At 45.6% G+C, this 17437-nt stretch overlaps 1 protein-coding gene across 17 annotated transcripts in view; it reads left to right on the top strand.

Moving 5' to 3' along the window:
- Positions 1–17437, top strand: part of LOC138516734 (alpha-adducin-like) — a 1748171-nt gene that overhangs the window by 581587 nt on the left and 1149147 nt on the right. For all 17 annotated transcript variants that reach the window (XM_069632094.1, XM_069632098.1, XM_069632088.1 and 14 more), the window contains exon 7: positions 7180–7329. In XM_069632094.1, the coding sequence (XP_069488195.1) occupies positions 7180–7329 (150 nt within the window). The remainder of the gene's footprint in view (positions 1–7179; positions 7330–17437) is intronic.

Genomic DNA, 17437 nt, shown 5'->3' with positions numbered 1-17437 from the left:
AAAACGCAGTCCAGACCCCCTCGAAGAAATCGCGTGAAGACCATGCCCCGGCTCATTCTAAACATGACAGAGGAAGGTCAGAGACTAGACGCTCTCAATCCGGTGAAAGATCATTGAGGATGTCGTCGAGAGAAACCTCTCTGACACCTCTTAAGAGCAAGACCGGTCTATCGGTGCATAAACCAAAGGCGATGCCAGACAAAATGGCGTGGGGTGACAAACCGGCATAGAAGTCTGTCGAAGGACTCCTCTACGCATCTGTTGAAGACTTACCCGTTGCAAGTGTCGAAGGTAGCGTCGACAACTTCCTCGACGGTGCTTATATCTAACGCTCCTTCAACTTTATCGAAGCCAGCGCCTACAATATCAACGCCATCTACGCCTTTGTTGCGAGCAAAACCAAGGTCAATGCCTTCAGACCACGGGTAAAAATGTTCACTCTGTGCCAAGAAAATATTTTTTCAAGTCTATGGCCTCTTGTTATGAGGAACAATCCTCTGAAGAGGAAATTTTCCCTTTTGGGGTAAAATATGGTACAAGTAATGTTCCATAAGAATTAATTGACCCTTAGTCCAACATGTCTGACCTCTGACTGGCTACAAACAGCTAGTGATATAGACACGTCACCCGAGTTGGAATTTGATAAGCCTGACCCTACTGATCATGCACACTCTACATATAGAAATATTATGAATAGGGTGGTGGAGTTCGTGGAGTGGAACAGAAATTCACCCACTTACAAACAGGATGACATGACAGACATTTTCAGTCAAGGTCCTCAAAAGGATCCTGTTCTTCCCTTTCACACAGCACTTCAGAGGAACATTATGGCTGCATGAGAAACCCCAGAATTTGGACCACCAGTGAACAAAAAGTTAGCTAGGAAATACAGACCACCTTTTTCTGACCCTGACTAAGTAAAAATCCTACACCTGGTAGCTTAGTAGTCCAGGCAGGTACATCCACTAGACAATCTGCATACCCTTCTATTCCCCCAGATAGGGATGATGAAAGAATCGATGCCTAGTCTGGAATGATTTTTTTCTTCGAGCATTATGGCTTTAAAGTCAACAAATGTGACCTGCACCCTTGCAAGATTCACATACACCCTCTGGAATTGTATTAGTGCAGCAGCTGAACACATTCCTGAGGGTGAGAAGCGAGACGACTTCCTCGCGATTGTGAAAGATGGAAAGGAGGCTATGCGGGAATGCCTTCAGTCGGCACTGGACACTGCTGACAGCATCCTCCGGTCCATGGCATCTAGCACAGTGCTCCGCAGGTTTGCGTGGCTGAGAAAGTCGGGCTTTGCACCGTATGTGCAGGACAGACTTCTCAATATGCCATTTGACGGCTTGAGATTGTTCGGCAGCAAGGCATATGAAAGTTTGGAGAAGCTGCAAACATCCAAGGCGGCGGCTAAGTCACTTAGCGCCTCCATACAACAACCTCAGCAACACTCCTACTCAGGCTCATGTTCCTGGAGGGGTCGTCCTTTTAGTTTGTATTCCTCATTTGGAAGAGGCAAAGGACAGACTAGTGAAAGAGGACAAAGAAAATGTCCTCGAGGTGGACGAGGAAAGGGTGCTAGATTAGCCCCACCAGCACCATCTGTCCCCTCAGCCGCTGCTGCAGCCGCCGCAAAGCCACTCTGAGGCCTTGACACACAAGACCCCGTGGGAGGCAGGATCTTTCAGCATCTGAACGAATAGCAGGACATTACATCGAATGCTTGGGCACTGGAAACAGTGGCTTAAGGTTACTGCCTTCCTTTTCAAAAAAGGCCTCAAGACCATCCACCGGGATACAACTCTGTCAAAGTTCCAGATCTGCGCCTGTTGCAGGAAATATAACCCTGCTAGAGAAAGGTGCAATAGAACATGTACCTGTAGCAGAGAGGAAAAAGGGTTTGAATTCCCCATACTTCCTCATCCCAAAGAAGGACAGAGGATTGAGACCCATCTTGGATTCAAGAAACTTGAACAGGTTCCTTGGGAAGGACAAGTTCAAGATGGCAACCCTTTCTCCGATCCTTCAGGCTCTCCAACTCAAGGACTGGTTGGTATCATTGGACCTTCAGGATGCTTACTTTCATGTCCCGATCCATCCCAAGCAAAGAAAGTACAGGAGGTTCGCGATTGGCAGTTCTCACCATCAGTTTTTAGTTCTGTCATTCGGGTTGACCTCCGCCTTGAGTGTTTTCACCAAGCTGATGGCAGTAGTGGCAGCGAGTCCAGGAAAGGTGGGATTCATGTCTACCCTTACCTGGACGATTGGTTAATCAGCGCACGTTCACCCGAACAGGACCAGGAACATCCGAGCATGACCTTCCACTTCTTAGACAGACTGGGCTTCGCCCTCAATTACATGTAGTCAAATATGAATCCATTCCAAAGACTTCAATTCATCCGAACAGTCCTGGATACTTCCTCGGTCAAAGCCTTGCCTCCCGAGGTGAGAGCTCACCACATTCTGCAGATGGTAACAAAGTTAGTTCCAGAATGCCCAGCATCTACCAGCCTTCGATTTTCTGAGGTTGCTTGGCCTCAAAGCATCCTGCATTTTTCTGGTGCCAGAGGCCAGATTGAGAATGAGATCCCTTCAATGGGCCCTCAGGACTCAATGGTCCCAATTTTCGAGGAATATGTCAGATCTTTTGCAAGGTCGGGCCAGAGTGACTCAAGATCTGCTATAGTGGGCTTGCAAGAAACAATATTCTCAAGGGAGAATCTTTTTGGCAACCATGGCAGGAGATAACAGTAGTGACGGACGCCTCACGGGGTGGAGAGCTCACTCCAATGGACTGACAAACCGCGGTCGTTGGTCTCCATCGGAGTCCAAACTACACATCAACCTTTTGGAGCTGATGTCAATCAGACTAGCCCTGAAGGCCTTTCTGCCCTCTGTACAGGGAAAGAATGTCCTGATAATGACAGATATCGCAGTGGCCATGTACTACCTCAACAAGAGAGGAGGCATAGGGTCACTACCACTGTGCATAGAGGCAATGAAGCTATGGTTCTGGGCAATACAAGAAGGAATCTGTCAGCAGTTCAACTAGCCAGAGAGCAGAACGCAGTGGACGCTCTAACCAGGCAGAGCACAGTGTCCCACGAGTGGGAACTAGCCAGGAAGTCCAAGAGATCTTCACCCTTTGGGGAACCCCCACAAGTGGATCTGTTCGCGACCGGTGTCAACAGGAAGTGTGAACTGTACTGCTCAAGGGAATTTCCTCCAATAGGAGCTGTAGGGGATGTGTTCGTAGTGGACTGGGAGTTTCCACTCCTATAAGTGTTTCCTCCAATCACTGTGATTCCTCACGTAATCAGGGGGTAGAGAAAGTTCAGGAAAACCATGATCCTAATTGCCCCCGATCGGGCCAGGAGGACGTGGTAACCGGACCTTCTGGACATGTCCACCTTCCCTCCAATACGTCTTCCACTAAAAGAGTATCTTCTCTCGCAAGAGGAAGGTCGGGTCCTCTATCCAGAGGTCAAGACTATCGGCCTTCAGGTGTGCTTTCTGAGAGGTTGAGATAGAACGATTGCGACCTCCTGGACGACGTAATGGAGATTTTGCTTTCGGCCAGAAGGCCAGCAACAAAGACTTTGTACCGGTGTCGTTGGAACAAGTTCAGTAACTGGTGCAAAGATAAGAATGTGGACCCTTTTGTTTGTGGTACACCTATGGTACTTTCGTTCCTACTACGTTTGGCCAATCAAGGCCTCCAGATTGGTACAATAAAACGATACTTGGCTGTGCTTTCTATTTTTAAGCGCTCCTCAGAAGAGTTATCTTACTTTAAAATGTCACTGATTGTTCAATTCTTAAAGCGTCTTACTAACTTGTACCCTCCAGTCCCTTTTCAAGTCTGTTTGGGATCTAAATTTAGTACTAAAATCTCTTGTGTGCATTCCTTTGGAGCCTTTGCATTCTTGTTCGCTAAGGCTTCTCACTTTGAAGACAGTCCTACTAGTGGCTATTACATCAGCCCGCATGGTGAGTGATTTACAGGCTCTCTTGTAAGCCTCCTCGCCCCATCTTTCATAAAGACAAAGTTATACTTAAAGTCAAACCTTCATTTCTACCATAAATAGTATGACTTTTCACTTTTCTCAGAAGATCACATTGCCATCTTTCTATCCTCCCCCCTCATGCAAGTAAGCAGGAAGAAAGGCTTCACAGTCTGGACCCAAAAAGGTCCCTCTGCTTTCAGCTTTTGCATTTCTAGATTGGCAACATTTCGGCAAAGTGACCAACCTTTTATTGGATACACCGGCCACAAATTGGGCCTGGCAGTAACGAAACAGTCCTTATCCAGATAGATAATTCTAACAATTGGAGAGTGTTAGACTGGCAGTAAAGAACCTCCACGTGGACTAAGCTCTCATTCTACCAGGGGCATGGTGACTCCAACGGCTCTTCAGAGGGGTATCCCGGTGCAAGATATTTGTACAGTGGCCACCTGGTTGTCAGTGCACATTTTTGTGAAACACTATTGTTTAGATTCCACCTCATCCCAAGGGGGTCTGTTTGCTAAGGCTGTTCTACATATGGTCCATGAGTAAAATTAACTAGTACTGCCTCCTTCAAATTTTGCTGCTTTGGGAGTCTATCTAAGATGAGGAATACGTGGGAGGACACAATCCATTCGAAGAACAAGTTACTTACCAACTGTAACGTTCTTTCAATTGGATGTTCCTCCCACGTATTCCTCATCGACACTCCCAGCCTACACCTCTGTACAGTTTACGTATTTTTACACTCAATGTTCCTTGAGAGCTTACTGTCTAAGGGGACGCCTTGTCAACTCATCAGTTAAGAATATCGACAGAACTGAAGCCAACGGGCGGCTTGAGCCATTTATACAACGGATGACGTTGACACTCTACAACAGCCCTCAAGCTACATCAACGCTACGACATCGAGCACAGCGCCCTCTGCTGTGGCAAAAAAAAAATTCCGAAGCCGCAAAGCTGACGATACGACGCTACAGTTGGTAAATAACTTTTATTCTGTAACATATCCCCTCTGTTTGGTTCTGATTTAGCTCTTACTGCCTTCCATGACTAAACACTTGTGCTGTTGACACCCTCCATGTCTCATTCGAAATGCTCCTGAGCAAAATGTTTCAATGCATAAAATACGCCTCTCTCAAACATACAAAATGTGCACTGAAAGCAAATGCTGACAACTGCCATTGCATCCTTTTCAATCCTGTCGCTCAAATGTCAGGTAGGATAAAAGAAAAACAGTACAGTACTGCAGGATTCATGAACACCATACTACCCAAATAGACATTCTCCCTACTTGAAAAGCTCTCCAAATTGCAATACACCGTTTTCTGTTTGAGGCAAACTATTCTTGTCTTCAATCGCCACTCTTCTCCTTGAAAAGGTCTACCAGTGAGGGTACTAGTTTAGTTCCATACCTTCTCCATCCAGAAATCTAAGGACATTGCGTCTCATTCCCCTTTCCTATACCAACCCTGTTAATTCCACTCTCCTGCCCAAGCGCTGCAAGACTGAAAGCAGCTTGAAACTCTCCTTCTTAAGAAACAATCCCAATGCACCTCCTACCCCACCAACATCTATATAAATCTCTGCCCTTTCTTTCACCTCCAAACTGGTCGGAGAAACTGTTACTGAACAATTGAGTTCCCACATAGACATCCACTCCATCCATGATAACTGCCATGCTAACCTCTTTCCTGGTAGTGCAACCAAATACTCTTCCTACGTCTTACCCTTCTGCATGACCTATAACCGTAGAAATTCGTAATATTTGCACAGTATTCTTTCAGGACCTTTTTCCGCCATATTTGATGACACTGACCACAACATTTAAATCCTTGTCACACCATTGCAAGCATATAAAACGGTATCCAGGCATTGCATTGAATACATAGTATCTGCAAAAGCATCAAAAAAATGCACTTTTTGTAGGTAAAGGTTTTTTTTTTTTTTACTATAATAGGTTTTAAGGGGTAAAAAAACGGCGGTTGGGGGGGGGGGGGAACCCCCATTAAAAAAAAAAAAAAAAATTCAATTTTCAATGCATTTTTTTTCAATGGTTTTCATTCAATGCTTTTGCATTCGATGCAATCACTAGGAACCATATAAAACTTAGCCCTCTATTGGTTTTCTTCCTTACTTCCTTTACTGTTGATACTCACTGCCACTATTCCCCCCACCTCCATCCCTTGCTTCTGCTGTAACTGTTTGCTATCTCCCAAATCCTGTTTAGCTATTCTTCTCTTAAATGTTCCATGTCATCATGTCATTATCAGTAACTTCTGTGTATATGCATGCTTAAGACGACAAAATTATTTATAATTGGCTTGAATGATAGTTGTTCATCCCCCACCAGCAGTCCCTTCACTGTCAATGATTGAAAACCAGCTGGCCTAAGATTAATCCTGGCAAAACTAGAATGGACCTGACCAAACTCTTATGCATACAGACCTACAGAACCACCAAGCATTACGGAGCCACTGATGGCACCCAGTACACCAGCATATCACATGTGACACAGATGCCATTGTCTAGTTTGCCCACTTTGGCAAATTCCTATCCTTCGTCTGCAATTTCCCCACAACATCACACATCTTCGTTCACTCTGCCTGTCCTTTATTTTTGTAAGGCTAATACATGTGTTTAAGTCCCTGTCTTGCTGTCAGCTATCCTTTGGAAATCTCTTTGCCTTTGCAGATGTAACTTCACTGGATCTTTAGGGGATCCTTGAAGTTATGGCTTTTCAACAGCTATCTGTATCATGTCCACTGCACCTGAGGTCACCATCGTGGCATGCTGCTACATAAATTGCCAAATAATGTATGCCAACATCACCACACCATTCTTGTTTTAACTATAGACATGTTACCCTTCTTTATTGTTGTCTTCTAATTAATTGAAACTGATTGGCACCATAAAGCAAATATATATGTAGGTGTTGCATACGGTAAAGCTGCAAGCATAATGGTATTTTTAGCTACTAAAAGCTGTTTGTGTTCATTCAGTGGTTAAGGATTCCTCATGGTTTGGTAATGTCTGTATAGAAATAGCATGAACAGTAAACAGTTGGCAAAACCATTTAACATCTCAGGTACTGGTGATTTGATAAGCAATTTAAACACCATTTTACATTGTTTATACATTTTTTCTTTTCTCATATTGTCAGGTCAAAATTAACATTCAAGGAGATATTGTGGATCGAGGAAGCACAAACCTGGGTGTCAATCAAGCTGGCTTTACGTTGCACTCTGCAATCTATTCAGCTCGACCGGACATTAAATGCGCAGTTCATATTCACACACCAGCAGGCGCTGCAGTAAGTTACCTTTTTCAATCATGTGAAAATGGTTGGTTTTCTTAATTGTATTTCCACATATGCACCTGTAACAACGGAGAACGCGGTGATATTGATATTTTATTTATATCGCGCTCGTACACAAGTGTTTTCAGAGCACCCGATGGAGTAAAGTACTCCAAAATTAATACAATAGGGTACCTTCTTAGTGTATGTTGCTACTCCAGCAAATTGGCAAGTGGTTGTGTACTTTTGTGAGCTGATAGCAGGTTGGCAGTCGTGGATTCACTCTGTGTAATAACTTAAAAAGTTCATGTGAAATTTAATGCAGTTCTTTTAAATTAGATTTTGCATTCCCTTCTTACACAGGTGACCATTACACTGCCCCTTGAGGACTAATACAGGCCAGTGCCACATAGCTGTTCCCACGTTATGACGGCTACAGACGTCTACTCTGCCAGAGTAGAAGTCTGCCTGAATCACATTGTCATCAACTCTGCATCCAGCACTGTGGTGAGATGCACTGCTCCTCTGACTGGACTTGCACAGTGCTTCATGAAGGAGATACAGAACATATTTTGACTATGAAGAGATGTGATCTAACTTCTTTGTTTCAAACCTCCAAATCCAGACAGTGGGATTTTATTTATTTTATTAATTTGTTACACGCCCAGTCCCTGGTGCATCACAGCGTGCTTACAGGCATCTTGGTAATTAGTCATACAATTGAGGGAATAGCATATTAGACAACATTTACAAGCAGATAATCAAACAGGCATGGGTAAGCAATATATGCAGAGGTAGACGCGGTTGCGCTAGTGTCCGTTCGACAGTGTGCTAGTATTGATTGAACAACCATGTCTTTAGTTGCTTTTTGAATCCGGGGAAGGAAGTCTCTAATTTGAGGTTAATGGGGAGGGCGTTCCAGTGTTTGGGGGCTAGGATCTGGAAGCTGCTACCCCCTACTCTGGTATTGTTTTAGCAGGGTAACACTAGGAGTTGACAGTCGTTAGATCTCAGATGGGATGGGATGGGAATCGTTACAACTTGTATTGAAAGATATATGGAATACACTGCTCAATGAAATAAGAGCACACCCTATGTAATGTGAAGGTGGTTCTGTATAGCTCACATCTGCCATTTTGGTGGCCTTGTTCATGGCTCTATAAGAAAAAGGGAGGGTGTCGGCATGTGAGTAGAGTGGGAGGCAGATGTAAAAGCTGTAGGGTTGAGTCCTGCATGCCAATATGTGTGTTTCTACTTGATTTGTGGCAGTAAAACTTAGATATGTGTTATCTGGGAGGGGAAATCCAGGATCTGTTAGTGACAATGCTGGGATACCAGGATAGCCACTGATGTTGGAAGTATGTGTGATATAGCTAAAGATGTAATTGTCTGCATGTTGAGCTCTGCGCTTCTCCTCCAAGGTTAATGTGGGGCTAGTAGATATAAAGGTACAGTGTTTGAATGTTTGTTTGCAGTGTAAGGGTGCTAATAAACCGTGAGGTGAATTGGTCAATTCGGGCTTGTTTGGGGGAAATGTTATTGGATTTTGGATCGATAAAACATCACATTTTTTGATCATGGGTAAAACAACCCTTCCGCCCTACCTAACCTTCAACCCCCTTTTCTTTATACCTTACCCCAACCCACCATCTACCAATTTGTGGTAAAAATGCAGTGAAAAAATGTGATGTCCTTACTCTAGACCAATGCGGTGAGTACCTTATCAATTGGGGTGATGGAGTTTTTCATGTTCAGCAATGCATTTTGTGATGGTTGTGGAATCGTGACCCCGACACCTCACCTCAGTCCTTTTTTCTGCATGGTTGATGTCAAACGTGGCAGCCAGCAGGGAGACTTTTTTTTGCCTTCTGCTTGCTCCCAGTTTTAGTTTTTCAATGTTTTTTTAACTTCCCTTAGGTACCTTGCCTCACCCAGCCATGTTGGCTGCAAGAGGATTCACGAGATGTGCCTCATGTGACTACTCGTTCTCGGCCTCGTGTTTGGGGACCCACCACCGCTGGGACACATGATCGGCTTGAAGCTCTCTTGGTCACAGGGCATTGAAGAATCTGTTGTCGTGGTGGAGGGAGATAGTCCACACTTCTCCTCCGCCCCACCTTAAGTGCTTCCAGGACAACCTGTCAAGCCAAGGTAGGCCTTCTGTCCAGCACAGCTCCACAGTGCAGCAATGCCTTCCCTGGGGTTCCCACAGATCAGGGTTCCTCTGATTCAGGTTCTGAAAGGCCCGAGGCCTCCAAGGCTTCCGGCTCCCAAGCTGAGGGGCCCAGGGGCCCTACCAGCTGTCCTCGGAATGGGCAATCAACTGTGTACTCTTCTTCAACCCCAAGAGGTAAGGGATCTTCAAGAGTCCGTCCTCGGCTCTATCCAGCACGGCTACCGGCACAGGTGCCAAGGACGTCCAGCCTACCAGAGCTAGCTCCGAGGTCATGAGTCCGGGCGTTAGGACTACTGGTTGAGGGCCCAGTGCCTACCAGAGTGATCTGAGGTCGACCATTCTGCTTTGGGTGCAAGACCCAAGCTGTGTCGTCCTGTGTCTGAGGCATCTCGTGGCTCAGGGCCTTTGGCCTTTGGGCCCTGCTGCCCAGAGTGTGGCGCAAGGCCTCCAAATGGCAGAGGGGCATGTGGCAGAGCCTGCCAGGTTGGTGGCCATCTTGGTTCAAACTCTGGGCCGCCCGTGCTTTCGCCCTTTGAATGGGCTTTGCGAGATGATCCAGTCCCCTCTGGTAGCGGATTGTACGGTAGAGGCATCTGGTCTCCTCAGGGATTCAGCTACCCATTGCAGCTATATGGCTACACGTCTAGGATGCCTCAGCGATGTGACAATGAGCGGAGGCCCAGCGCCTCGGAAGGTACGTATGTACAATGTAGTACGTGTGTATTACAATTGTAGTTCATTGTATACAATTAATTGTCATTGTAGTTCATTGTATACAGTTGTACTTCATTGTATGTACAATGTAGTACATGTGTAGTACAATGTAGTACTTCATGACATCTTCGTGCATGACTACTTTTACCCCAGTGACTGCTGCGGTGACAGCACCCTAATGGTCATCAAAACACACTTCCGAGAACTGCTGCTCATCCACTACTATGGCCTCTGTCTATGCCATCCTTGTTGACGGTCCACGAAGAGGGAGAACTAAACGCTGCCCTCGTTGCACCGGTCCCACCCTCATCTCAACGCCATAGAAATGAAAGGCGTACATCATTCCTGACTCCATTCTCCCAATTATCAATGTACCGCAGATTTGAGAAACGCTATTTACTCAGACAGCCATTTAGACCCTATCCTGATGACGTTGAAGAGCTACATTTGCAGTCAGTGGAGCAAGTAGATTGACTGTAACCACGAAGAAAGCTGATGTTGTCACAGCTAACACTATGACGTAGATGCGTTGGACTTGAAGCTCACACGCATTCCTGCACAACGTTACGCAGACACTTAGGCCACACTGCTCTTAGACACGAAGAACATGCTTATGACTCCTAGCTAAAGGACAGACACACTTTTGCTGTGCAGAAACTGCAAGTTGCACAAGTATACATATGAACTGATCCTTGACCCTTAAATGCTACTAACATGAAAGATCCATTTAAAAAAAGATGGAAGCCACATCCACATTGAAATGAATAGGAGACACTGGAAGAAGTTGAGAATACAGAGAGAATCCTGACATGCATAATTTTTGCTGAGACTCACAGACCAGTCTGTCAGTGCAGCTGTTGTGCACAGCATTGCCAAGGACACAGAGGGAGGGAAAGTTTAAAGTCTTTAGAAGAGATGGGACACCTGTAAGAGTAAAAGCTGAAAGATCTGCATAAATGGAAGCAAGAAAATTAAGTTTTTGGTCCCTACACACGTGATCTGAACCTGAGAACGGGCCTATTCATTGGAGCCAGACAGAGATCGTTGTTCCCATCCAACTGAAGGCAAGATGATACAAAAGTAATACCAGGATGAAGCTTAATGTTCTGTCTCAAAGCCCAGATGATCAGCGATGGTAACTTGTTGGGAACAAGCAGCACCTCTGTGGATGTGCCCAACACCTCGAATAGTTGCTCATGGGCTGCTACCCTTCCAAGGCTGAGAAGACCCTTGCTGACCAATTCCTATCCACCTTCCACGCTAGCTCAAAATTTGTTGTGAGGACCAGTCACACCACGCTAACCTGATATACCTGTAGTTGCAACATTTAGAATGTGGTTACAGGAGGAGCCACCAGATATGGCCTAGCATATAGGCTCACTAACCGCGTGTACTCCATATATAGTTTACCTTACTAACCAATCCCATGTTCCCTTGTTTTTTTTTGCAAAGTAACATATTTTGTGACATCGCAGGGCCTTAAGACAGTCGAGCCTGAAAACAACAAAGTATTGGAGAATGGCTTATTGTCCATAGCTCTATCCCTGCACCGAAAGCTTTCAATAAACGGTGACATTTGTCACAATGTTATTGGTGCAGAGGATTTCCTATGTACAGTTCCGTTTGCTTGTAATTAGGAAGATTAAGGAATCCTTCGCCTGATTTCAGGTGGTAGTAGAGGAGGGTCGCGAAGACCCCTGGTGCAAATGCAGTTTTTTTTCCCAGCAGCGTGCTCGAAGGGGATGTGTTGTGACCCGCAAGGACCGGGCCAACTGGCCACATATGGAAACTGAGACGGTCGTCGGGAGCCCGCTTGGTGAAATTCCTTCCCACTCCCTGTGGGACGCTGGGCAGACCAGAAGGCAGAGTGGCAGATTGTTGGAGTAACAACTTCTGAGGGCTACAACGGATACGTGGAGTGTGGTAGTACAAGTCCGAAAAAAATGTGATAAATTTTGAGAGAGGAAATATTGTTGTTGTCGTGTTTTGTTATTTATGAGGTACCCTGTTTCCAAGCGATAGCTAGGTTACGGATGATGAGACGATTTCCTGTGGCTAGGTGGTTGGCTTAGGTTGCACAAGGGAGTCCCCTATTGAAGTTACAGAATTGAAAAAACAAATGTAAGGTTATCCTATACTATTTTATGGTGTAGATGAGGGACCACGCCCCCGATTGGGCACTTTCAAGAGATGGATTCCCTGTGAATTAAAAATTTGCCGGAAGACAGCCGTATTTGTGCTGTTTTGTATTGTGGTGTTTCAGTGTGTTGCAGGGGTTTAAGAGTGCACTCAAATAATCAAGTACTTAAACCGTTGTTCATGCACATGGGTTGATGATGTCACGTATGGGTTCATAGGATACAGCACATTGACTCAAAGGTGACGGCCTGCAGTGGAGCACCGAATTATTGAAGAAAAACGGAAACAGTGTTCTGTAGCAGAATAATCTGGAGGTGAAGCTTTTTAGAAAACGGTAAGGTTGGTGTACCATTTTTGGGTTGAGCTCGAGGGACTCCTAGAGAGGTGTGGCTTGGCCTTTGAGGGCAGAGACTAGAGTGTGGGCGGTGGGTGGAGCACACCCTTGCTCTTGCTGGTGTAGGTGAGCCAGCAAGGCTGGTGGAATAAAGCAGAAGCGATTGTGTTTTTGGAGACGTTGATTAATTGTTGACAATAATTGTGATGTTGAATTTGACATTGTTGAAGCGTACAAATAAATCCCGATTTGAGGTAAGTAAAAATCAGCAGTCGGAGTGACGTGCCACAATGGGGGACACACCCCTAGCACTTGTGCAAGTCCCTTCCGCGGTATCGGGATAAAATATGCAAATATAGCAGGCATGGGCTTGATTATTGTTGTGGGATCGATCTCTGCAGGTGCACTAGTTACCACTCACAAAATATTGTCTCTTAAACCAATTATATTACGAAAAAGACGATAGGTGGCAGCAAGTACACAAATTCCCTCAAACTTCCACAGAGTTTGTCAACAAATAACACAATGGATTTCAGGTTCGGGAAGGTATCTCGTGCACAAAGTCCCTAATTTAAAGACTCCTCTAGTATCGAGTAGTATATCACTCCGAAGAGTCAGATAGTAGGATGGATGACATTTATTCTTCAAAAACTGACAGCCGACATGGTCGTTGTCAAGGCTGTGACAAGTTAAATGAAATACACAATGATTGAACATAATATAATAGCTTATACTACATAACAAGTTTTGCAATTGATGAACCCATTTATCTTAATATCAGTTGTGTCGGCATCTATGAAAGTTTGACAATTTCCATGAGCATACTATACTAATCAATGTATGTTTAAGAAAGAGAAATGCATGTTTTGCATGTATGTAAAACCACAAAGTGTGTGTAATGGTGGTCAAATCTACTGTCTGGGTATTGTCATCTAATACAGCGACTCATTTTTCTGATTATTTTGGCTAACTTGTGGTTCCCCCTTTTACCTGCGTTCTCTCATCTTTCTCCAAACCCACCTGTCTCCATCTGACTCCATTCCTCCGTCCCTGACCTGAGACACAATATGGTATGTCTTTTAATAATGTAATAATGATATCATCTTGAACCTTATTTTATTTCTGCCATGGGATGAATGTTTAATAACATTTGGTTTGATTATTTTATGTTCAATCATTGGGTGTTTCATTTAACTTGTCACAGCCTTGACAACGACCAGGGGGTCGAAACACGTGTCGGCTGTCTCCGTTTTTGAAGAAAAAATGTCTTCCATCCTATAGCAGGAATGGACCCATGATAGAGGGCAAAAGGGCAAGGCCATGGCCCCAGGAGGACAGGCTTTCGAAATCTGTGTTGCAAAACATGAGCATGTATTTACCTGCTGCATATAAGGGAACGAAATTAAGCTGCACAATATTTGAGTTATGAAACATGTTTGAGGGCAAGGAAGAGGATCCATCCAAGAGATAATAGATGGTTAACAAGCAAGATGACGGGGATGGGGGGAGCGCCCACGGCTCCTCCTCCCGCTGACGCACCAAGAGGAGGCCAGGAATTTTACCCCTTGAAGGAATTAAATGCACACTAATCCCATGTATGCACCACCGCTGTATAGTAGCGAAGATGCATATAGTGGCGCTAAGCTGGGCGAATGGAAAGACTGGCTATGATTGATGAGCGTAAGGCGCAAATCGATCTGCAAGCCTAGTTGAGTGTAGGCAAGGAGGTGACTCTGGGATGCATGGGGGACAATAAGACGACATTCCCTCCGAATGAGGGTGTGGGAGAATAGATATTGTGTAAACTAGATGGAAGGAGTGTAATGGAGCCCAGAAACGTGGAGGAAGCTAAGAAACAAAAGGAGATGGAGGAAGAGGACGGGGAATGGGCAGAGGTAACGGAAGAAGGGAGGAGAGGAACAGGAACGGTTGAGAAAGGCAGGGAAAGTAGAAGAGATGGGGGGAAAGGGAAAAAAGAAACAGAGGAGAAGGCGATGAGAGGCTGAGGAGGAAAAGGAGAGACTTGCAATTGGAGAGGGAAGAGGAAAATGGAAATTGAGGGAATTGTTGAATGTCGATGCAGAGGAAGGAGAGGGGCAAAAGACAGGATAGAGCGATAGAAGCTGAGAGAGCCGCCTCAAGGTGGTTGAGGACATTGACAGAGCACAAACTTTTAATGACGAGGAAACAGGAATACGGAGTAGAATAGCTATACTGTATAGAAGCTGGAGGGATAGTGCTTCTGCCTCTAAGGCAAGCAGGAGTGTATCAGAATCTCCATTGAGGGGTGGGTGTGATTCGCTGGACAGAACGGGGAGACGATGGGAGAAATGCATGTTAAGTTTGAGAACAAAGTGTGTGAAAGCAGTGATGACAGTTTGGGCACAATGGAGTCAAACGAGGACCTAGGGGCGAGTGATGACGATGAAGGGAGGAGGTCACACCACCCCTCCAAGGAAGTAAGACCGGAGACTCTATGGGACGTAGAGGAGGATACCGAAAGAGGAAAGCTAGACCCTGAGGGTCACCTTGAGCATTCTAAAGGCAGATAGCATATTGCAGATTAACTTACTCCATACACACGGAGGTTGAGAGCATTACCAGGACAAAAGAGAACTAGCATGACAAGAGCATTTTTAGCTACGAAAGACATTGGGAAATATGACAAGAGGTGTGGACTGACAGTTTCCGCTGCAAGAAAAGGGCGGTGGACGACCACAATATATACTGTGGCAACAGATGGACTTATGGATGGAAATGGATTTATGAACTAGAAAGACTGACAGCAGGGATGACACTGGCAATGATGAAGAACTTATTCTCTCCCATTCTTGGAGAGGTAGCTGACCATGTTTGGAAATGAGCAGGGTATCCCACAGTGACAGAGCATGACTGGGTACCTTTCAATAACTGCAGAACAGCCGTATGGTAGGCTCTGAGGGTACAGTACACAGACACATCTGACAGAACCGCAATTATGGCATGCAAAATGCGTCAGGACGAAGACCCACTTCAATATTTTCAGGCGATACAGGAAGTTTGGCGTCTTAGATGCGGGAACCGTGGGATAAAACAGTGGGTTTATTCTACCACATGCTAAGCCAGGGGTTACCAGAGCAGGCACAAAAGCAATTGAATAAATGAGGATGGGGGGGCGAAGCCTTGGTCAGAAATTCAGTTGACTATAGTACATTGTCGGTTAATGCAGGAGAAAGTGAGAGAAATGCGAGGAAAAGAAACGGGAAGAAGCAAACACTAGACTTATTTCTTTAAGCGGGCTCAGGGAAGCCCAAAGGGGAACGGTAAGCTAAAGTGGACAGGGGAGATGACGGAAGCATTCGAAGAATTGAAAGGAGCAATATGCACAGCCCCAGTGCAGAATATTATTTATTTTCCCACCCCAACGGAGTAGTGATGACGGCAATGCTCCTACAGAGAACCACCCTTCAGCATAAACCGATAGCTTACTCTACAGTGGGCCTTTAGACCCAGAAATGAGATGTCGTCCGTCCACTTTCCTTCATCCTTGTAGGCAACACCCAACATGGGGACGGTACCGGAAACATTGGTAGCGAAAAAATTAGCTTTTGCTTTATATAACTGTTAGCATTTCTGCGTTAAAACACATGTAACATTCTCAACTTGCACAGTATGAATACCCATCGCCCACCCTGCAAGATCCGTTCCCTTGAGAGATCTTCTGTGTAGTATTTTATACTAAATCAGCCTCCGCCTCGAGCATCCGTTCACCTGTCTCGCCGCCACCATGGCCTCCACCCACTCTTCACTTTCCAGGTCTCTTTCCCATTTTTCTTTTAGTATCGACAGTTGGTGGGGGGCTGAGGGAGGGAAGTGAGAAGTTGTTTATAGCCTGATACAGGGTTGATATCCCTTTCCTCTGGAGGGCCTCTGTGAACACATTTTTTTCCGGTAGGTCTAAATTGTCCCAAAACTGGGTTGACATTGCATGCCTGAAGCGCAAATATGTATATTCCTCCCCCTAGCCCAGGCGATTTTTGTCTCTCAGGTCCATGAAGGGTAATAGGGCTTGGTTCCCTGAACATGACGATCCCCGCCCGTGTCATCCTTGGGCGGTTTCAGTTTTTGGATCGTATCCCATTGCTTTGGTAACCTCTTCTTGTATCTGTACCAATCGCTGTCCCGTAGCGGGAAGTGCTTTCCATCCTGTACTCGGAGCACCTGTAGCGGTCCTCCCCCTGTAATCTATTTCAAGCTTTGTATGAGAGCTACCCCGTTAAATTTAGTGTAGCATATGGGAATGCCCCGCTGAGGCCCTGCCCTTCGGCGCCTTAACTCAGTCCCTTTTTCCACATGGACGGTTTCGCACCTGGCTGCCAGAGCAGATACTTTTTTTAGCTTTCCGTATGCTCCCCGTTTGTGTTTTTGCAATTCTTATTTGCCTTCCCTTTGGTGCCTCTCCTCCCCCAGCGCATGTCATCCGCAGGAGGCTTCATGTGATGTGCCTCATGTGACCGTTTGTTCACGGCCTCGGACACCCATGCTCTGACTTGAGTGCTTGGGGCCCGACCACGACTGGGACTCAGTCACAGGGCATTGAATAATAGTTTGCCACAGTGGATGGAGATCTTCCAAACTTCTCCTCGCCCCACCTCAAGGACTTCGTCTCCAGGACCTCACGTCAAGACAAGGTAGTCCCTCTGTTCAGCGCAGCGACTCTTCCCTGGGGTTCCACGTATTGGGGTTCCTCGTATTAGGTTCTGGCGGGCCTGAGGCCTCTA

Source organism: Ambystoma mexicanum, chromosome 6q (assembly GCF_040938575.1).
Source record: "Ambystoma mexicanum isolate Mex_15411 chromosome 6q, UKY_AmexF1_1, whole genome shotgun sequence".
Taxonomy (NCBI): Eukaryota; Metazoa; Chordata; class Amphibia; order Caudata; family Ambystomatidae; genus Ambystoma; species Ambystoma mexicanum.
Note: the sequence above shows the minus strand (reverse complement) of the source record. Positions and strands in the feature narration are given on the sequence as shown.